Raw genomic sequence first — 23,253 nt, 5'->3', positions numbered from 1 at the left:
TCAACATCCACCATTGAAATAATTGATGGATTTACACTTATTATTTGTATATGCTTGAGAGTAATAAAACAATTCCTCTTAAGGTTTTATGTAATTCTGACTATTCTTCCTGTAATTACAATTTCTGAATTGTTCTGCCTTTGGCTTTTTTTTCTCTGATCTCATACATGTTGATGAATAAGAAAAGATCATTAAATATTATTTATTTATTTGTTTATTTTCTGTCCTTAATTTGACATCATTATATAAGATTGTAAATTGCTTATATGTTGGAGGAATTAGGTAGGGAAGGATCATGGCCTTGGAGAAGTTTAATTCATCAGTGCCATGATTTGTTTTGTTTTGTACTCATAATTAGCAATAATTCTCACCCTGTTGTGCCCCGCAAAAGATGAGGCGTATGAGTTTGTATATGCGTGTAACAAAGGTTAAAGATTTTATTTTTGTAAGTACTTAGTGGAAATCTTTTTTTTTTTAATTTTTTTATTTTTTAGTGTTTATTTTTGAGAGAGAGAGAGAGAGAGACAAAGAGTGCAAGTGGGGGAGGGTCAGAGAGAGAGAGGGAGACACAGAATCTGAAGCAGGCTCCAGCCTCTGAGCTGTCAGCACAAAGCCTGATGCAGGGCTCGAACTCACAAACAGTGAGACCATGACATGAGCCAAAGTCGGACGCTTAACCAACTGAGCCACCCAGGTGCCCCAGTTTAGTGGAAATCTTGCTAATACATTGATTATTTCTTATCAAAAAGAGATACTATCCTTCAATTTTATAAAAAGGTAGAAATTGTACTAATCTAATCTCAGACCAAACTGTGTTTTGTTTTAATTTCCTGTATGTTCATTTATTTAGTCTTTATTAAATGGTTGCCCTTCATAGCAGAGCCACAAATGACATTTCTAATTGTGACCAGAGCCTGTATTTGTTCCTTGTTTGTTCAGCTGGACATGGGGAAAGTAGTTTTTACGTATTAAAGTGTCAGTTCTGGTTTTGTGCTTTTCTGGGAACCAAAGTACAAAATAAGGGCTCAGGTTCTCTATTCATAGAATTAAGTAACTGAGAAGGTTTGTGTTATGTACCTCCAAACATGATCATGATAACATTCCCCAAAGTAGCAATAAACCAACTTGAGTGTTTTATTCTCATTGTTCAGGTCAAAAGTTCTGGTTATCGCCAATGAGTTAGTGGCAGTTTTTAAAAAACCCTCTCTTTGATGCTAAATGGTATGGTTATAGGATAATTCATTTTCTAGAATTTTGGTATGCATTTTATAGTTTGAGTTAAACTTTTAGTATTTTTTTTTTTTTTTATTCTAGACCAATCAATGATTCTTAGCATTTGGAGAGATCATTTGTCTCTTAGAGAAGTGATAGAAGCTATGGAAACTCTGTAGAGGGAGGAGATGTAGATGTACACGTACGCACAACTGAGCCTCTGGTTGTAGCAGTGTGGACTGTCTGAAGTCTATGGAAGGACCCAGATTAAGAACTTCTGTTTGAGACTTTCAAATTAATAATTTTTTGAAAAGTATGAGTTCAATGTAGACTGGAACTTCTGTAATAGTGTTTTGGGCTCAGGTATTTTTTTCTTTATTTCTTTTTAATTTTTTAAAAGTTTATTTATTTTGAGAGAGCAAGCATGTGCGAGAGAGTGCACGCACATGCGCGCATGCTCGAGCAGGGGATGGGCACAGAGAGAGGAGAGAGAATCCCAAGCAAGCTCTATGCTGTCAGCACAGAGCCTGATAGGGAGCTCGAATCCACGAACCACGAGATCATGACCTGAGCTGAAGTCAGACACTCAGTGACCTGAGCCACCCAGGCACCCTTAAGATATTTTAAAGTGTACTTCAGTTTGTGTTTTGGTGTCATTTCTAAAAACATAGGGAGAAAAAAATCTTTTGACACGATTTTGGTGTTTTCATTTGCAGATGGGGATAGGACTTAAATAACCTCTTCTAGAAACTTACCACAATTCCGAAATTTGAATCAAATGAGTTATTTTTCTTTTTAGATTTTACTCTGCAGAAATCAGTCTAGCATTAAATTATCTTCATGAACGAGGGATAATTTATAGAGATTTGAAATTGGACAATGTATTGCTGGACTCAGAAGGACATATCAAACTGACTGACTATGGCATGTGTAAGGTGAGAGGCATTTCTAGTTAATCAGAAGGTCTCAGCAGCTCATAAAATTGTTTTGGTAAAATAACATTATTTAAAGATGGAGAAATGATTGCTACCCTGTTTGGGATGCTTTTTGGAATTTTAGCACAAAGAAAAATATACATGTTTTCTAATCATTTACAAAAGTCCGTATTTTCTGTGACTGTTATATGTGCTATAATAAGAGTTAATTTCTTTTTATTGTCTGTAACATTTTATTTTGAATGTTGTGAAAGTATGGGAGAAAATTTGGAAATAAAAATTGTCTGCAATCCCATGACTTTAGCATAACTACTTGCGTGTCATCTTCTAGTTTTCGCCATTTAATTGTGACTCGTGATAATGTATTCAAAATTTTCCCAGGAAATGTATCATTTTTTGTATTTAAAATTTAAATATCTGACATAAAGTACAGTAGAACAAAATAAGAATTTCAGTTACTCTCAGGACATGTCCTTTATTTCTCGGACCTATATTCTTTTTGTAACAGTTTTTTATTTAAGAGTCCAGTGTTTTTCCACAAAATGTGTAGGGTGCTACTCTCCTTGTTGTAGTAGCTGGGCCAGAATTATCTGCACACGGTAATATGGCAACAAGCATGTAAACGTATGGATCACACTCTCCCATTTACCTGAAGGAAGTGCCTCCAGAGCTTGGAGACTATTTAAACTATTTAAATGCTAACATTAAGTAAGACACTCTAACAGTATTGAAGATTTAATGTCATTATCTCTTGATAATGACCTTAAAAGAAAATCTTTACCTCAGGTATTTTTGCTTTTAGGTATAAAACTCAGGCATTTTTATCTTTTCTTATATTAAATTTCTATTTCCTTAAAATTTTCTATTATACACATCTTTAGTTATAAACAAGTAAACATTTAGTAGGCAAACCCCTATATATCCATTTTTTATGAGATTTGTGATACGTTTTTTTTATCTCTGTCACTTTTTTACCAGGGGATTTTTTTCTTACTTCAAAAGAAAAATGTCCTATAATTTGTCAAAGGAAAATAAAGCTGAACAGCAACAACAAAAAACCCATTAAAAATGTTAACCTTGTTAGAAAGTGTACACATTAAAATAGTCTTTATTTTTGCATGCCAGATACTGTTTTGTTTTGTTTTGTTTTTTAATTATAATAGTCTGCTTACAAGAGTCTGAAGAAATGGCATTCTTCTATGTCATTGGTGAGTGTATGCATTGTTATAACTGTTTGTAAAGCAGTTTGGTGAGGATGTATCAGGAATCTTAAAGATATACAGGCACACTCTTTGATTTAGAACTTCTGCCTCTGGGATATTCTTTTTTTACATTTACATCCAAGTTAGTTAGCATATAGTGCAATAATGATTTCAGCAGTAGAATCCAGTGATTCATCCCCTACGTATAATGTCCAGTGCTCATCCCAACAAGTGTCTTCCTTAATTCCCCTTGCCCATTCAGCCCACCCCTGACCCAGAACCCCCTCCAGCAACCCTCAGTTCTCTATATTTAAAAGTCTCTTATATTTTGTTCCCCTCCCTGTTTTTATATTATTTTTGCTTCTCTTCCCTTATGTTCATCTGTTTTGTACCTTAACTTCCACATATGAGTAAAGTCATACGATAATTGTCTTTCTCTTACTGACCAATTTCACTTAGCATAATACACTCAAGTTCCATCCATGTTGTTGCAAATGGCAAGATTTCACTGTTTTTGATTGCCGAGTAATACTCCATTGTGTATATATACCACATCTTCTTTATCCATTCATCTGGACATTTGGGCTCTTTCCATACTTTGACTATTGTCTATAGTGCTGCTATAAACATTGGGGTGCATGTGTCCCTTCGAAACAGCACACCTGTATCCTTTGGATAAATACCTAGTAGTGCAATTGCTGGGTCATAGGGTAGTTCTATTTTTAATTTTTTGAGGAACCTCCATATTGTTTTCCAAAGTGGCTGCACCAGTTTCCATTCCCATTAGCAGTGCAAAAGGGTTCCTCTTTCTCCACATCCTTGCCAGCATCTGTTGTTGTCTGAGTTGTTAATTCTAACCATTCTGACAGGTATGAGGTGGTATCTCATCATGGTTTTGATTTGTATTTCCCTGATGATGAGTGATGTTGAGCATCTTTTCATGTGTCTGTTAACCATCTGGATGTCTTTTGCCCATTTCTTCACTGGATTATTTGTCTTTTGGGTGTTGAGTTTGATAAATTCTTTATAGATTTTGGATACTAACCCTTTGATACATCATTTGCAAAGATCTTTTCTGCCTCCGGGATATCCTGAGTAAATTTTTTGGCCTATGAGAAAAGGTTTATGACCAAAATTTTTTTCTTGTAGTTGGTGATAAATATTTTAAATATTTTAAATAATCTAAATAGCTGGTAAGGAGAATAATTAGGGGAAATTATAGAATGACCACAAAACATAGCATTATAAAGTCATTTAGAAGATGTTTGCCAAAACTTCATAACAATATAAAATGTTTATAAATAACATTAAATAGAGTTTTAAAGTATGGCATTGTCTGTTTCTTTTTTTATTTTTATTTTTTTAAACTTTTTTTTTTTCAATGTTTCTTTATTTTTGAGAGATAGAGCACAAGCAGGGGCAGAGAGAGGGGGAGACACAGAATCCAAAGCGGGCTCCAGGCTCTGAGCTGTCAGCACAGAGCCCGATGTGGGGCTCGAACTCATGGACCGCGAGGTCATGACCTGAGCTGAAGTCGGACGCTTAACCGACTGGGCCACCCAGGCGCCCCTGGCATTGTCTGTTTCTATATGTGTTGTTGTATGTTCTATTATGTAGCATCATACATTCTGTTTACTTTTACATATTTTTGAGGTTATTATAATGGGCATGCATTACTTAATAAAACTCACAAAAATGAATTGCCTTTTACTTAATTGTAAATTTACTGTTAGTTAGCTTGTTTTTAAACTATCTTTTTATTGTTGATATCTTATTTAATTGCCTTGTGGCCAGAAAATGGTCTGAATGATATTAGTTCTTTGAAAATATATTGAGATTTCCTTTGTGACTTAGTATTTGGTCAGTATCCCATATGTACTTTAAAAAGGATATATAAACTCTTTTTTGCATGCAGGGAGTCTATGGCCTTCACACTCTCTCTTTTCTTTCCCCTTTTCTCCTCATGTACACATAGATTATACATATTTGTATGTATGTGTGTATATTATATGTATGTATATACATATTATATGTATGTATACATATGTATATGTATAATATGTATGTATATACATATTATATGTATGCATACATATGTATATGTATAATATACGTATGTATGTATATTATATATGTATATGTATATTTTATATATACATATATATATTTAGCTTTTGTCAAATCTTTTTCTGCTTACTAATTTTTTTGTCTGTATGATATGTCATTTTCTGATACAGATGTTTTGAAATCACCTGTCATGATTTGGGATTGTATTATCAGTTCAGCCTGCTATATCAATATACTGTAGACTAAGTGGCTTAAAAGACAGACATTTATTTCTCATAGTTCTGAAGACTGGGAAGTTCAAGATCAAAGTGCTAGTAGATCCAGTGTCTGGTGAAGGCACTCTTTATGGTTTGCAGATGCATGAAGGCACTCTTCATGGCTTGCAGATGGGTGAAGGCATTCTTCACGGTTTGCAGATGTGTCTTTTTGTTGTATTCTTACATGGCAGGGAGAGAAAGAGGGAGTTCTCTTCCTCTTATAAAGACACTAATCCCATCATCCCTAATAACTAATTACCTCCCAAAGTCTCCGGTCTCCCAGTGTTATCATATTAAGTCTTCAACATATGAATGGCGGGGGGGGGGGGGCATACAAATGTCCATTCCATAGCAGGGATTGTGAAATTCTTCTAATTTGTCTATTTTTACTTTGTGTTTTGAGGCTGTGTTGTTAGGTGCATACAAGTTTGTTATAAATTTTTGGTGATTATTCCATTTCTCAGTGTGTAGTTTTTCTGTTATACACATTAGTGTCTTCTGCCTTAATTTTTTCCATCTGGTAGCTATTGAAATACAAAGCCAAAAAATTTGTGCCTTAGGAAAAACAACCAACAGTGCTTGTGTTAGCAGGTGGGATTTAAAGTGCTTTTCTTCATAAAATATGATTCCTTTTACTCATATAATTAAAATTTTTATATTAAATTTTTACCTGAATATAAATTATTTCAAGTATCGGGGCGCCTGGGTGGCTCAGTCGGTTAAGCGTCCGACTTCGACTCAGGTCACGATCTCGCAGTATGTGAGTTCGAGCCCTGCGTCGGGCTCTGTGCTGACTGCTCAGAGCCTGGAGCCTGTTTCAGATTCTGTGTCTCCCTCTCTCTCTGACCCTCCCCCGTTCATGCTCTGTCTCTCTCTGTCTCAAAAATAAAGAAATGTTAAAAAAAAAAAATAAAAAATAAAAAATAATAATTTCAAGTACAATTTTTTTTTTTAATTTTTTTAACGTTTATTTATTTTTGAGACAGAGAGAGACAGAGCATGAGAGAGGGAGACACAGATCCGAAACAGGCTCCGGGCTCTGAGCTGTCAGCACAGAGCCTGACACGGGGCTTGAACTCACAGACTGTGAGATCATGACCTGAGCCGAAGTCGGACGCTCAACTGACTGAGCCACCCAGGCGCCCCTCAAGTACAATTTTTATTTTAATTGAACTGTCCACCAACATCGAATGAGGACAGGCTTTCTTTAAGCTATTTAGGGGCAACTCATGATTTTAATAATAAAGACAACTGTACTAGTAATATTTTATTTAAGCTTAATATATTACCTGTAGATGCTGAGCTTATATAACAAATGAAATAAAAGAGATGAATTTAAAAGATAATTTTTGATCTGATTATTTCTTTTCTCTTTTTTCTTTCTTTTTTATTTTTTCTAAAAGGAAGGATTACGGCCAGGAGATACAACCAGCACTTTTTGCGGTACTCCCAATTACATTGCTCCTGAAATTTTAAGAGGAGAAGATTATGGTAATAAATAAATAGGTGTTATTTTAGCTAAGTGCTAGATGGGTGGTTAAATGTGGTACCCACTGCATTATAGTACTCTGTAGTATTTAAATACTAATCTTATTAATATAAACTTCCTTGATCCCCTTAAAACCTACATGAAAACCCTAAAATATGAAATAAGAGACAGTGGGACCTTAGCAGTATTTGGGGGTACAGATTTGAATATTTTATTAATGGCAACACTAAAAGTTCTAGGCACTAATCCAAGCAGTTTACATTATATTAACTAAATTAATCTTCTCAATAATCCTAGGAGGTAAGCATTGTTAATTCCCATTTTACAGAAAGTTTAGATAACTTGCCTGAGATCATACAGCTAGAAAGTGGCAGAGTAAGGATTTAAACTTTAGCCATGTGACTACAAAGTCATGAACCCCTGGAAGATTGTTCACATTTCCTGGGATATTTCCTCCAGGAATCTGAAAAATGAGGGAGAGATTGACTGCTTGTCAGGAACCAGAGAATATATTTATCTCAAAACATTGGACTTCTTGGGTTCTGGCCCTCTGATTTCAGCAGATGTGAAGGAGGATGGTACTTCTGACAGCGTTCAGAATCTGATTCCAAGGTTCTTCAAGGATCTTTAATCAACTAGCAGAAGATCAAGTTTCAGACCCACGAAAGTTATTCTCAAATACAATTTAATTATATCCTCAAAAAAAAAAAAAAAAAGATACAGACTATGAGTCTGAAATTACAGGCATATTTGGGAGAAGGAACTTAGTGTTTCATTTCCAATATTTTTTCCCCAATATTTTATTTTTAAAGTTATCTTTTAGGTACCTCCCCTTGTTGATAAGTGAAATATTCCTATAATCTTCACTGCCAACCATGATAGTTATAATGCATTTAGAGTTTATTTTTCATTATGTTTAATTTTTAATTATACAATGAAATGAATCTCAAGTTACTGACTTTTAAGAATGCAGAATAATTTGTTGCTTCAAAAAATTCCTTTTTTGAAGGTTTCAGTGTCGACTGGTGGGCTCTTGGAGTACTAATGTTTGAGATGATGGCAGGCAGATCTCCATTTGATATTGTTGGAAGCTCGGATAACCCTGATCAAAACACAGAGGATTATCTTTTCCAAGGTAATTTGCAGTATTTTACAGATTCTCTGTGAATAACCTATTCTAGAGTATGAACGAGGATGGCTCAGATTTTTACCTTGAGTAAGAGGAGAATAATTGGACAATATACTTCTTAATATGTAGGTCTTCATTTTTTTTTTAATATTTACTTTTGAGAGAGAGAGAGAGAGAAGGAGAGTGAGAGAAGGAAGGGAAGAGAGAGGGGGAGACAGAGAATCCCAGGCAGGCTCTGCACTGTCAGCACAGAGCCCAACGTGGGGCTCACACTCACGAACTGCAAGATCATGACCTGAGCTGAAATCAGGAGTCAGATGCCCAACCAACGGAGCCACCCAGGCACCCCTTCATTTTTTTAAAAATATATCTTCCTACTTCTATTCCTTCAGTCCCATTTACCAACTACTTTCTCATACTCGGAAATATAACAAAGAAGTTCCTTCAGATTGTATATCACAGAGATTAGAAGAAGGAATCCTGTGGCTAGAGAGGAATATCTTTCCACATGGACCCCGAGGCTGAGTGCATAAGTCCAAGAACAATATGGAGGAAAAAGTGGGGTACCAAGAATATAAGAAGATCAAAAGGTGAAGAAAAGAAGGCCCACAATTGGAAATACAAAGACTCAAACAGGAAAACAAAACAAAAACAAAAAAAAAGACAAGGGATCACCCCCTGCTCCCAACACCCAGTCCAAAGATTTCCATGAAATTCTACATTTAATAATTAAGGCCATCACAGGAAATGAATAGCTGTTTCATGTAACAGAAAATCCAGATGGCCATGGAATATATGAAAAAGCATTCAGCTTCACTAGTAATTAGGGGTTTGCACATTAAAACATTAATGAGCTACTATTTCCTGCCCGTGCATTTGCCAGAAATTTTAAAGTCCAATAATACCAGGGCTGGTGAGGATGTGGATGGAGTAAGTGGAACTCTCATAGACTGCTGGCAAGCAGTGAAAATTGATTTAACAGCTTTGGAGAACAGCTTGGCAATGTCTAATAAAATTGAGTATAGTAACATGTACCTCACATTTTGTAGCTATTAACTCATTTAAACCTCATAACAACCCCATGAAGTAGGTATTATTTTCATTCTAATTTTACAGATGAGGAAACCGAGGCACAGTAAGGTAGTCAAAGAATAAAATATGCATGTAAATGATAAGGACAGCATTCAGAGAAGAGGCTCTCTGACAGGGAAGGAGAGGAGCGAGCCTGAGAAAGCACATGAAACGCTGAAGTAGTATATGTAATACCTTATTTTTTTCTTCGAGAACGCCCTTAAGTAGCTCATAATAAAAATGTAAAATTGAAGCTATGTAAAAGTGAAATATAATGCCACTATTTTATCTTTCTAGTTATTTTGGAAAAACAAATTCGCATACCACGCTCTCTGTCTGTAAAAGCTGCAAGTGTCCTGAAGAGTTTTCTCAACAAGGTATAAATTGAATGTAAAAATCTTCAGCAGTTTATCTCTGTATAGATGACACTAAGTAGAGGTTCAGGCAGTGTAATATTCCAAAACACTAGCGTATAATAATTTTTTTTCAGTTAGATCTGGAACTTATCTCTTTACCAAAGAGTATTAGATCCTGAGATGAATTGTCCTTTCCATTTTGACAGTGTAAGTCACTACCAGCTATATATTACATATGGGTTTTTAATGTAGATGATATATATACCATGTACTCAATTAGGGAAACATTACATCTTTGGGGATAGCCTCAATCGTACTTACAGCTTTGTTACTCAGTTTTCTTTGGATTATTATTCATAGATCTCTTTCCTTATTGAGCACTTGGGACAGTAGTGTTCTGTACAGATTATCATGTCAAAAGCCCTGTAATCAGATAAAATTCAGAAGAAATGAAATGCTATCATTGGTTCTTAAAAAATCTGAAGACCATTCAATTCTTCGTTGTGGTCGGTAGGTTAGAAGAGTTTTAGGATCTAAGATTATGATTCTGAATGGTTTTTACTCATAACACTTCTAACACCAAATGTGTAGGTTTTTTCCACACCAACAACCAATTCTCCACCTCTCTAGACATAAACTTGGTGTATTACAATTCAGTTTATTTCTGATACTAACTACCCAGAGTTACCATCAGATTCCAGGGGTTTAAGGGCTCAGTCCTATAAAACTATCTTCACCTCAAGTGCCAGTCATGAGTCATGAGTATTGAGTACCCACATTTCTGTCTGACTTGGCTACAGAGTTGAGCTTCCCACAATTCTCACACCTCAGGTTCAGTAATTCGCTAGAATGGCTCACAGAACTCAGGAAAATAGTTTACTTGCTATCACTGGTTGGTTATAAAAAAAAAAGATACAAATGAACAGCCAGATGAAAAGATACACAGGGTGGAGTCCAAAAGGATCCTGAGCACAGGAGTTTCTGTCCCTGTGGAGTTAGGGTACACACCCTCCGTGTCTCCCAGCATATGGACATATTCACCAACCCAGAAGCTCTCCAAACCCTGTGGTTCAGAGGGCTTTATGGAGGTTCCATTACATTGACACAATTGATTGAATCATTAGCCATTGGTAGTTGACCTCCACCCCTCTGAAAATGAGGCTTAAAGTTACAACTCTCTGATCACATGGATGGTTCCTCCGGCAACCAGATCCCATCCTGAGCTATCTACCAGCCCACCGAGAGTCACATTATTAGTATAAACTCAGGTGTAATTGAAAGGGACTTGTGAATAACAAAAGATAATTGGCTCACTCAGGAAATTACTCACTCAGGTTTTAGAAGCTGTGTCAGGAACCTGGGACAGAGACCAGATAAGCTTATTGTATTATGGTGATCTTGGCAATCATAAATATTTTCTTAAATAAATTGTAGGTTAGAAAAAGTAGGTTGATGTGCATTTATCATCTAAGGTAAATATAGATAATGATGAATTTTAACAAAACGAGAAATTGAAGCTTTTGAGTACTTTAGATGGAGAAAGATTTAAAATGGAAATCTAAGTGTTAGCACGCTGCAAAATGAAGGTGAGAGGTTTTAATGTTCAAAATAAAATGGCTTTTATTGGAAAGGAAAATGGTAACATGTTCTCATTCACAGTAATGAATAAGCCAAGACTGTTTGTAAGTTACAGCTCCTTAGTCCAGTGGGTCACATAATGGTTGTATCATGGTTATACACAGATTATATTGTTTTGTTGCTGTAATTGGCCATAGAGCTTTACAAATGAGCTAAGAACACACTTGTGAAGTTTCGGGGTTTGTATATTTTGACCAGCACAATAACCTGTGCCAAAGAAATAGGTGGATGCTGCTGAAATGATTGTGCTGCTCTCTTTACCCTCCCCTTTTCCTGTAGCAAGGAGTAGTGACCTATATCCACTATAATCACATGATAGCCGGAGACAGAGCCATGAGGAAATTGTACTCGTCACAAGCTTCAGATATTCATTTAAGTCTAGTGTTGTACTATGATGTAATTTCAGAGATAAAGGTATTATATAATAGACACAAAACCCAGGTCACAAAGAGGATGTATTTATTCTAAAGCATGATATCCATCCAGTTCTTGAAACATTTCTCTCCATCATAGGACCCAAAGGAACGATTGGGTTGTCATCCTCAAACAGGATTTGCTGATATTCAGGGACACCCATTCTTTCGAAATGTTGATTGGGATATGGTATGTAAATTGTCATTGTTTTCTATATTAGGTATCCTTATTATCTTGGGCCAAATTTTATTCTCTTAAAAGAATGTTAAAAAAACAAAACAAATATATCATAGCTTAAGTAACTTAAGCCACACTCTAAAGTGCTTTTTAAAAAGCTTTTAAAACAATAAAAGCTTAGAATATTAATTTAATGGAACAGGTTGTAATATTAGTAAGGCCTATATCAGCGTTCAGTTTTGTACATTATTTCCATCATCGTGAATACCGTTGAACCATGCCTAAGGACTCACTGTGATAGGATGTGGAAGCCTCTGAGGGAAGAGGAGAAATGTAGAGGTGGAATTTTTCTAAGAACGTAGGCTTGAGCTGTCATCTAATGTCTTTCTAGATGGAGCAAAAGCAGGTGGTACCTCCCTTCAAACCAAATATTTCTGGGGAATTCGGTTTGGACAACTTTGATTCTCAGTTTACTAATGAACCTGTCCAGCTCACTCCAGATGACGAGTAAGTAACTCTATAGACTGAAATATTTCTGAAGTTATTTGGAAGTTTCATTTTTAGTGGCTACACAGTGCTTCATTACCAGATTATAACATAATTTAATTAGCCATTCAGTTATGGGATATTTGAATCTATTACACTATTATAAGTTATAACGACTGCCCTTTTCTACTTTGCCTTACGTGCCTTATCTCTAATTCCCACAACAACATGATAAATCTACTTACTGTCATCTTCCTCTTACAGATGAGGAAACTGAGACCCAGACAGGGCAAGCAGAGTCACACAGCTGTCAGGTGGCAGAGTCAGGATGGAAACCCGTGCTCTTTCCACTGCACTGCACTGTTTTGAAGATGACTGTCTTTGAGTTCCTGAGTATTACTTTAAGATAGATTCCCAGAGAGGGAATTAGATCAAAGAGTGAAAATTTAAGTTTATTTATTTTGAGAGTGCACAAACACGAGCAGAGGGATGGGGGGGGGGGGTAGGGAGGAGTGAGGAAATGAATATACCAAGCTGGCTCCACACTGTCAGTGCAGAGCCCAATGTGGGGCTCAAAACTCACAAACTGTGAGATCATGACCTGAGCTGAAATCGAGAGTCGGACACCCAGCTGACCGAGCCACCCAAGTGCCACTTAAGAGTATGAAATTTTGAAAGCTCTTGATATGTATTGCCACATTGCTTGTTAAAAAGATGACATTAACTTACCAAGTCTAGCCAGCGGTGATCTGACATATTTTTTATGTGTATGTTCATTTTTTAAAAGTATGGTTTAGAATAATTTGGGCATATTTGATTGTTTACCTCTCTTTACAGATTCATTCTGTCATCTCAAGGAGGCCCTTACTCCTTGGCCATATTTTCACTTCTGTCTTGTTAATTCTTACCACATTCCTCATGCAGCTGTTCAAACCGTCTCTACATTTTGGAAGCCTTCAGTCCTACCTCTGCCTTCACCACTTCTAACGGACTAACCTTGCCTTAGCTTGACTGCAAGGATTGAGACCTGCCTGGTGTGAGCTTGCTCTGTTTTCAGCTGTCACAGACCATCTTGCATCTCAGAATTGCTGTCTCTCCCACCTCCTTTTTCTTCTTCCCTATTCTTGGAAGGCTATCCCTCTTTTGCAAGGGGTGCTCCATTTTCCTAGATCTGTTTCCTTAGCTTCTGCCAGGATTTCATTTTGTCAGTTATGTCCATTACCCCACCTTCTTTCTCTTTTCCTGCTGCTCTTCTTCTATTTATAAACATGCTCAGATATCCTAATTTGCCCCCTGGATCTTAGCACATCTTTAAACCACCATATTTTCTTCCCTCATTTTCTTTTCAAGATAATTACTCAATGCTCATGGTAAAAGAAAAATAAATAAGCAGTATCTCCATCAAACTCCTTCAGAGTAGTCAACATTGATTGTCTTGTACTTTTCTTACTACCTGCACTTTAACTCTTTACAATTTAACCTGCTTTTTTGGCTTTTGATGGTTGAGTTGATTTGTCAATTTCTGATTTTTGTTTAATGTTTATTCATTTCTTGAGAGAGGGAGAGGCAGAGAGAGAGGGAGACACAGCATCCGAAGCAAGCTCCAGACTCCGAGCTGTCAGCACAGAGCCCGCCCGATACAGGGCTTGAACTTATGGACTGTGAGATCATGACCTGAGCTGAAGTCAGATACTTAACCGACTGAGCCATCCGGGCGTCCCTGTTGATTTCTGATTTTTAAAGCGTGTTTTGATCAGTCCTCATCTCCCCTGATGTCTGTGAAGCATTTGGTACTCATGGCCTTGCTTTGTTGGGCACTACCCATCCTGGTCTGCTTCATCTCTGTGACCACTTATCATCCTTTTTCCCCTGTCCCCTCAAGACTGAGATGTTCCACAGTCTGTTCGTAACAGCCGCCTTTTTGCTATATGCACTTTGTTCCTTGGAGATTTAGGCCAGCCCCGCATCACTGATACCAGCTATTTAAATCACACCCAGCTAAACTGGCAAATGGTTTTTGAGCAAAAGACCTTGTGCTAAGTACTGGGCATTAAAGACGATTAAGATGTAGGCCAGTCTCACAAAAAAGCTTACTGTCTACCAAAGGAGAGAGTAATGTACGAAAGTCATTATTCTGACAGTGTCATGTATTAAAAAGAACACTAGATTTAATCAAAAGATAGGAATTTGAATCCTGACCTCACCTCTTACCAACTGAGTAACCTGGGTTCAAATTTCATAACTTCTCTGAGCCTATTTCTTCTCTTACTGCCTACCTCAAAAGGCTGCTGTGAAGAGTAAATGAGCCATAGTTCCTAAAGCACCCCCCACCTGGTATCTCTCCTGAACTGCATTTCTATCTGCTTGTTTAAACATCTTCCCTGGTTTGTCAGACAAGCACCTCAGACATACAAAATCTGAAATAAAGGTAATGACTTCTTGGGGCACCTGGCTGGTTCACTCAGGGGAGCATGCGACTCTTGATCTCAGGGTCGTGAGTTCGAGCCCCACATCGGGTGTAGAAATTACTTTTAAAAAAGGAAAGAAAAGAAAAGAAAAAGAAATGACTCTTTATGGTCTCTTTTTCTGTTGTTTCCAATCAGTTCCTTATTTTTATTTACTTTTTTGTGCTCATTATCCCATCATGTGTTCCTGCATTCAGATCCAAAATGTCCATGATTATTGACGCTTCCTTTTCCTTAACAAACGATAATGTGTTCAGCTGCCAACTCCTTGTCTGTTCTTTCTTTACTTCATCACTTGTGTCAGATCCTTCGTTTTCGTTCCCATTGTCGTCAGCCCCATTCACACCTCTTTCAAATCATGCGTAGAATATTACACCATCCTCCTGATCAGGCTCATCCTTTGCTTTGCAACCCATCCTGTACATCTCCTGCAGTAGCACCACCAGTTTTTTAACCCCCTTTGTCAGAAGCCTCCAGTAACCTCCTCCTTGTCTAGAAGATAAAACCTGTCATCTCAGGCAGCAGTCACTGCCTTCCGCCCTCTCCTCCCACCCGACTCTCCAGCCCTTTCTCACTGTGCTCCAACACAAATGCTGTGTTCTGACCAGCCTCCATCACTCCACATCCCCGGATAGTGTGCTGTTACCTTTGCTCATGCTGTTCCCTCTGTATGCCTCCTTCATTACATACTGGAATCTTCTCCATCTTGCTGAGCTACCTCAAATGCAACCAGGTCTTTGATGAATAAAGGTGAAACTCCTTACTCTAGTAAGCATTACTGGCTTCCTTTAACTGGCCATTACCTTCCTCCCAGATCATCTACCTTTGACATGCTTCTGTTCCTGTGCTTTCAACTCCAGTAAATTACTTGGCACTTTCCCAGACCTAACATAGTCTTTCATAATTGTCTTCAGTAAGTGGTTGTGGAATGAATGCTGGCTTTCTCAATTTCTGCAACTAGAAGTCACCCTCCTCATTAGAACTGTGCTTAGATCAAGACTTAGCTGTCCCATATGAAACTTAGCAGGTACTGCTTTCCCTTGTAGCTTTTCTTTATATGGGATACCTTCCCTCCTCAAAGGAAGGGACTGTATCCTGGGTAACTTTGCTCTGCAGTATGGTGTGTGCATTTAAGTATTCAAATATTCATTGGTATTACTCTTACTGCATATTAAATTAGAAACCCAGTATAACAGAATGCCAACATCTCTATACCCTATGACCCATGACCTCCCTGTGGTGTCCTCTCCTTATTCTAGGTCTTTCTATGTACTTGTCCCTATTGCCTTTTCCTTTTGGCTAACTTCTTCTGGGCCTTCTTGTCACCATCTTCCTGTTGAGGTGACTACTAAATTGAATGCTAATTCAGACCTGGATGTTCGCCTCTAAGTATGAATGTTGTTCAGGTCCAAAGTTAAGATTAACCAGAGTTGTGACAATTTGTGACTTTTAATTTCTAGCCTTCAATTTTGGACTACCTTTTAGTTCTAAACCTGCTTACAGGATTGTTAGTCTTTTATTTTCAGTACTCTTGATTCTTCTAGAAGATGTTTTGGGATTAATCTAAACACTTGTAGATTTCTTCCCCCATAATTTGTATAAATTAGCCTTATTTTTTGTTTTTTAATTTTCGTTTACCATTTAAATAAAAAGTTGAAGAAATCTAGATTATGAAAATTAATTTATTTTTCTTTCAACAGTGACATTGTGAGGAAGATTGATCAGTCTGAATTTGAAGGTTTTGAGTACATCAATCCTCTCTTGATGTCTGCAGAAGAATGTGTCTGATCCTCATTTTCCAACTGTGCATTTTGCTTGTGTTGCCATTTAATGCATGAATAAACTCGTTACCAGCCTGGATACAATGAACCATTTTATATTTCTTACCTACAAAAAAAGCATTCAGTATCTTCTATTGTTGGCTGTAAGAGTCAATTATTACATCTAACTATGAAAAAGAAAATGAAACTAGTTTCCAGACGGTCGTGTCAACATTCAGTTATACTGGTAATCCAGCAGCCTACTGATGAGTAATGAAGTTGTCCTTTTTGTTTAAAGGAAATACTTAACCACCGCGTTTAAGGCACATGATGGGATTGTGTCATAAACCTACTGTGATTTTTGTCACTCTTCATTTCGTCCTTAAAGTTTTAAATTTTGGAATAGAAGAGTAATTCAAAATACAACAACTTATATTACCTATTACTTTCTGAGTTCTTTGTGTTTAAAAATTCAGCTGTAAGTTTTATTGCCTTGGATAATTAAGTTATTGATTTTTAAGGCAACAGTTATTAAATTGGTAGTAAAGGATGTCACTTGCTTAGAATTAGGGAATACAAGTTCTCCTTGAGGAAAAAAAAACAGGCACATTTTATTAAGTATTAGATTCTAAATCATTAGCTATTTTTGAAAAACTGATGAGTGATTTCTTAGGATAGGGGTGTAAGCTTCTGAGCTTATCCCTTTAGCCAGAACTTTAACTGGAATGTTAGTAACTGTCATTCAAAGAACCAGGATGCATTTGAATGGAGCATTTCTCAGTATATAGAAAGGGAGAAAAATAGAAATTAAAAATGTTTTAAATTAAAAAAAAAACAAGAAAAACACCAGAAAAGTGCAATGGTAATCCCACAGTGACTTTTTATGGTTTTAGATAACAAGGAAGCACTCCTTATCAAACTTGTAAAAGCATTCCATTATCCAGTAGAGACAGAACGTATGCAATTTTTTCCTTATAACTTAATATACATAAAAAGTATTTTATCTTCCAAATAGTGTCTTAACCTTACTCATTTATTCACCAAAACCACATTATCCATACTTTTGGACCCTGTTTATAGTATGGAGTCTTCAGTGAAATTAAAAAAGGTCAACATGAATAAATATTCAGAACACAGACATACATATTCCACAAGTTCCAGCTCCTTAAATGAGTTTTTGTTAAGTGGGTAACACATATAATCAGAGTGGAATACATTTCAGGGGCAGAGTTCTTCAGATTATTTTTTATTAATACTAGTGTTTAGCGATTTATTATTTAAAGGGATGCCTGTGATAGCATCCGTTTATTTTGAATATTTTTTTAATGTTTATTTTTGAGAGAGAGCTTGTGAGTGGGGTAGGGGCAGGGGGGTTACAGAGGATCTGAAATGGGCACTGTGCTGACAGCAGGCGAGCCTGCTATGGGGCTCGATCGAACTCACCCAACTGTGAGATCACAACCTGAGCTTAAGTTGAATGCTCAATCAACTGAGCCACCCAGGTGCCGTGCCCCTAAATATTTTTTTAATGAAAAGGGATGTAAAAAGTAACAATAATCATCTAAATTACTCACAATTGTCCAATCTTAGTAAAATTTAATTTGGGGGGAAGCTATCTAGTCTTAAATTTATAATGATTTAAAATTTATAGGCATCTAATAATTTTTTTTTTGGATGCTACCTTTTATTTGAAATGTAATTTTTCTGAAGTTTCCGACCATGTACTCATTTTTCTTCAAATGACCAAATCTGAAAGCAATGAAAACCTCAAAGGAAAAAGTTTATATACATTCCCATGTTTATGTAAGAAGTATGTATGTTTTTCTTAATACCTAAAACTTGTTTTAAAAAAGCAGTATTCACTTCAAATCATAAACTTATAGAAAATTCTGACATATCAGAAATATGTTTATGACCTTGCTTTTAAGTGGTACTGTCTCCCCTAGGGCATTAGTTCCCAAATTTTAGAATGGGGAACGATCACCTGGGACATTTGTTTAAAATGCATATTGCTGGGCCCACCTTAGAATTCTGTTGGGTCTTTGGGCCTTATTTTAAGAAACACTTTCTTTGAGTTATTCTTTTATTTTGGCTGTAGTTATATATTAGAATATTCATGATAAGTTTTGAGAAAGGGGTAGGCAATGAATTACTATCTTATCTACAATTTTAAATAAACTTTGAATGACTTCTTCAAGTTAGATATCTCTTCCCCCAAAAAATCCTATCCATTTTCTATCAATAATGTTACAAATGATGAACATTTTTCTGTGATGAGGTTTTAACCATTATTCAGGGTGGTCTTTTGTGTTTAAAAAAATTTTTTTTAACTAATAACATTTACTGTGTATATTTTATACAGAATTGCATTACAAATATGTTTTTAACTGTGTTCTGTTTTTTGTAGTTTTTAAGTGCCATGCCAGTTGTTTTTATATTATATAGAAGTTCTCTCAAAATACTCAGCGGGAATAAGGCAGTTGACAGAATGTTTGGAATTTTGGTGTTCTAAGAAAAAATTTATATTGCATAAGCATGTATGTGGTCAGCTCATTTTATGTGAATGCAGCCTGAATTAGATATCAGGTATTATACTTGTTTAGTACCTGTACATTTACTTTTTAAATTCTGTTTTGATTTATGTCCTACAGAATACTGCCTTGATCATCATAATATCTGTACTTGTGTACCGTTTTTTTTTTTTACTTTAAAATCTTTAAATAAAATGTTTAATATTCATCAAGATTGGAACATGTTTAATATGTAGCATATCAAATTTGTGTAAGAACAAGGTGTATCAAAATTTTTTCAGGAAGAAAAGTGAAAATTTTAGAGTGTGGAATTTTCCTTTACTTACAGCAGCATTTTGGTAGTACTAATGCCCTATTGCAGACATTCATCCATAAAATATTGTTCAGTGTGTTTTCAAACTTGCCCTTCTATGCATCCCTTCTATTAGAAAACAAATTAGTAAGAAATCAGCTGAACATAGTTTTAACCAGTTTTAAAACTGAAGCAAATTTAAACAGATTCAGAACAGATTATTCCCAAATTATTTTGTACCGTGATCTAAAGTTCCAGACCTTCTTGTTTCTCCGTTGTAGCTGGTGTCCATATATAACAAGCGTGAGTCTGGCACTCCACACTTACAAACCTCTTTACCTTAACTTAATGTCTTCTTACCTTCACGAGGAGAATGAAATCTTAAGTGCCTTTACTTTTTTCCTCCGTGCACTTGTCAGAGAGCTAGGGCGTATATATATTAAAACCACCAAAGACTGATCTCTGTCTGACCATTTTATTTTATTAAAGACTTTTTAAAAATGTTTATTGATTTTGTGAGAGAATCCCAAATAGGTTCCATGCTGTCAGTGCAGAGCCCCACGTAGTGCTTGATCTGAAGAACCATGAGGTCATGACCTGAGCTGAAATCAAGAGTCAGATGCTTAGCAGACTGAGCCACCCAGGTGCTGCTTAAAGATTTTATTTTAAAGAAAACCAAAGCTGGAGGCATCACAATCCCAGACTTCAAGATGTATTACAAAGCTGTAATCATCAAGACGGTATGGTACTGTCACAAAAACAAGACACTCAGATCAATGGAACAGAATAGAAAACCCAGAAATAGACCCACAAATGTATGGCCAACTAATCTTTGACAAAGCAGAAAAGAATATCCAATGGAATAAAGACAGTCTCTTCAGCAAATGGTGCTGGGAAAACCAGACAGCGACATGCAGAAAAATGAACTCGGGCCGCTTGATTACATCAGGCACAAAAATAAACTCAAAATGGATGAAAGACCTAAATGTAAGATAGGAAGCCATCAAAATCCTAGAGGAGAAAGCAGGCAAAATCCTCTTTGACTTCAGCCTCAACAGCTTCTTGCTCAACACGTCTCTGGAGACAAGGGAAACAAAAGCAAAAATGAACTATTGGGATCTCATCAAAATAAAAACTTCTGCACAGCAAAAGAACCAAATCAAAACTAAAAGGCAACCAATGGAATGGGAGAAGATACTTGCAAATGACATATCAGATAAAGGGCTAGTATCCAAAATCTAATAAAGAACTTATCAAACTCAACACCCCAAAAACAATCCAGTGAAGAAATGGACAAAATACATGAATAGACTTTTCCAAAGAAGACATCCAGATGGCTAACTGGCACACGAAAAAATGTTTAACGTCACTCATCATCAGGGAAATACGAATCAAAACCACAATGAAATACCACCTCACACCAGTCAGAATGGCAAACATTAACAACTCAGGCAACAACAGATGTTGGTGGGGATGTGGAAAAAGAGGATGTTTTTTGCACTGTTGGTGGGAATGCAAACTGGTGCAGCCACTCTGGAAAACAGTATGGAGGTTCCTCAAAAAATTAAAAATAGAACTACCCTACGACCCAGCAATTGCACAACTAGGTATTTATCCAAGGGATACAGGTGTGCTGTTTCGAAGGGGCATGTGCACCCCAATGTTTATAGCAGTACCATCAACAATAGCCAAAGTATGGAAAGAGCCCAAATGTCCATCGGTGGATGAATGGATAAAGAAGATGTGGTATATATATACAATGGAGTATTACTCGTCAATCAAAAAGAATGAAATCTTGCCATTTGCAACTACGTGGATGGAACTAGAGGGCATTATGCTAAGCAAAATTCATCAAAGACAAATATCAAATGACTTCACTCATATGAGGACTTTAAGATACAAAACAGATGAACATTAGGGAAGGGAAGCAAAAAAATATAAAGACGGGGAGGGGGACAAAACATAAGACACTCTTAAATATGGAGAACAAACAGAGGGTTGCTGGAGGGTTTTTGGGAGGAGGTATGGGCTAAGTGGGTAAGGGGCATTAAAGAATCTACTCCCGAAATCATAGTTGCACTATATGCTAACTTGGATGTAAATTTTTTTAAAAAATAATTAATTTAAAAATAAAACCCAAATAAAAAAAATAAAGTTATCTCTATACCCAACGTAGGGCTCAGATTTACAACCCTGAAATAGTCATGTGCTTTACCAGCTGAGCTAGACTGGCTTCCCTTGTGTCTTATTATTTTATCCTAATTTCAATTCTTGCTTAAAATGGAGTATAGGCAATATCAACAAAGCTCTGTTCAGGGTAACCTCTATACCAAATCACAAATATGGTTGTTTTCTTTGAGTTAGTAAAATCCCAAAACAGAGTCCAAAGAGGAGTTCGAAGCTTTAGGGAAATGGTGCACTAAGACAGTCACGAGGGCAACCGGTTTCTTCCGGAAAGTTAAAGCCAATCTCCAACCATTAAAATTCAGCAGCTTGGCTTCTGAACAACACCCAATACCCAGTCATTTGGTGTGATGGCCTGTCTTCCTTTGCAGATTAGCCTTAGCCCTTAAGGGACCAGTTAAGGCCCAGATAGTCTGAGTAGTTTGTATCCATAGTTTATCGTTCCAGAATATACTGGATTTGTTATGCATGGTGCTAAATAAGACAATCTCTGCCCTTGACCTTCAAGACAGGGAATGGACATACTGAGAAGATATTCATATTTACAGCAAATAGTCCAGTTATAGGAGCCAAATAAATGCAGTAAAATATACATTATATGGTCATGATAGTTTATCAGCCTCACCAATGAAACTTGCATGAGTTTTGACATTCATATGTAATTTATGCTAGACATTTTTCAGATTTATGGTAGATAAAGCTTTCAGAATTCATATATACACAGTAAGAATTCATATATACACACATATTCTTTTGTATATTTATATTTGATTGTTTTTGGCTTTTGTGCCCAGAAATATGAATGGGAATGGGAGAGAAAATTGTTGGATGCTTCTGCTTAGATTAGGTTTTGTACAATTCATCTCTGAAATTTATGGTTAAAATGAATCCAGCTCAGAATTTGAGAGTGATTTTTGGCAGTACAGTTTACCTTCATGTAGCAATTTGTGCCTTACTGGCATTAACACTATATTTACTGTAATTATTATTCCTGATGTATTTAGTGAATAAAATGAAATTATAATTTTTCCAAGAGTTAAGTATTTGGTGTGATCTTTTATAGGATGTCTGAAATTTAGAACCCATGCCAGATGGATTTGAGAATTTCAGAGAGCTTTATCTTTTCATTGACAGTTTAGCTGATCAGAAGCAAATTCTGATTGTGTAGGAAAACCCGTTAGAAAAGAGAAAAGAAAGAGCCAGTTGAAAAGCTCTAGCAAAATCCTTGAAAAATTAGAAGCTTTGTTTTTCCCGTAAAAGGCAAGTTCTGGGTTTCTAGAGGTAGTGCCGCGTAACGACATTTAAAACTTACATGATATAAACTATCTGCAATGTGGGTGGTTATACTTGGTGACTTTTTACATTATTCATAATATAGGGGAAAATCAGGTAAAGGTAGTTAAGTACAGGAACCTATTTTAACTCACATTTTGTGGCCTTTTACAGAACATTTTCTTTTCTAAGTGAAATTTGTTACTAGGAACTCTAGATTTTTATTTAAAAGTCAGGTTTTAAAATGTAAGCGTCATAAAAGGATGTGCATTGGTGAACAGTTTGAAAGTTTGCCCAGTTTGAAACAATATTTTAA

General features: G+C 36.3%; 1 protein-coding gene across 1 annotated transcript in view; it reads left to right on the top strand.

Moving 5' to 3' along the window:
• PRKCI (protein kinase C iota) overlaps positions 1 to 19,401 on the top strand; it is a 71,874-nt gene extending 52,473 nt beyond the window's left edge. The window contains exons 12-18 of the mRNA XM_049629618.1: positions 2,012 to 2,147; positions 7,077 to 7,164; positions 8,172 to 8,297; positions 9,660 to 9,739; positions 11,870 to 11,959; positions 12,339 to 12,454; positions 16,599 to 19,401. Of these exons, the coding sequence (XP_049485575.1) occupies positions 2,012 to 2,147; positions 7,077 to 7,164; positions 8,172 to 8,297; positions 9,660 to 9,739; positions 11,870 to 11,959; positions 12,339 to 12,454; positions 16,599 to 16,686 (724 nt within the window). The 3' untranslated portion in view covers positions 16,687 to 19,401. The remainder of the gene's footprint in view (positions 1 to 2,011; positions 2,148 to 7,076; positions 7,165 to 8,171; positions 8,298 to 9,659; positions 9,740 to 11,869; positions 11,960 to 12,338; positions 12,455 to 16,598) is intronic.
• Positions 19,402 to 23,253: the final 3,852 nt, after the last annotated feature.

This window comes from Panthera uncia, chromosome C2 (genome assembly GCF_023721935.1).
Source record: "Panthera uncia isolate 11264 chromosome C2, Puncia_PCG_1.0, whole genome shotgun sequence".
NCBI classification, from domain to species: Eukaryota; Metazoa; Chordata; class Mammalia; order Carnivora; family Felidae; genus Panthera; species Panthera uncia.
This window is presented reverse-complemented; position numbering and strand designations above follow the sequence as displayed.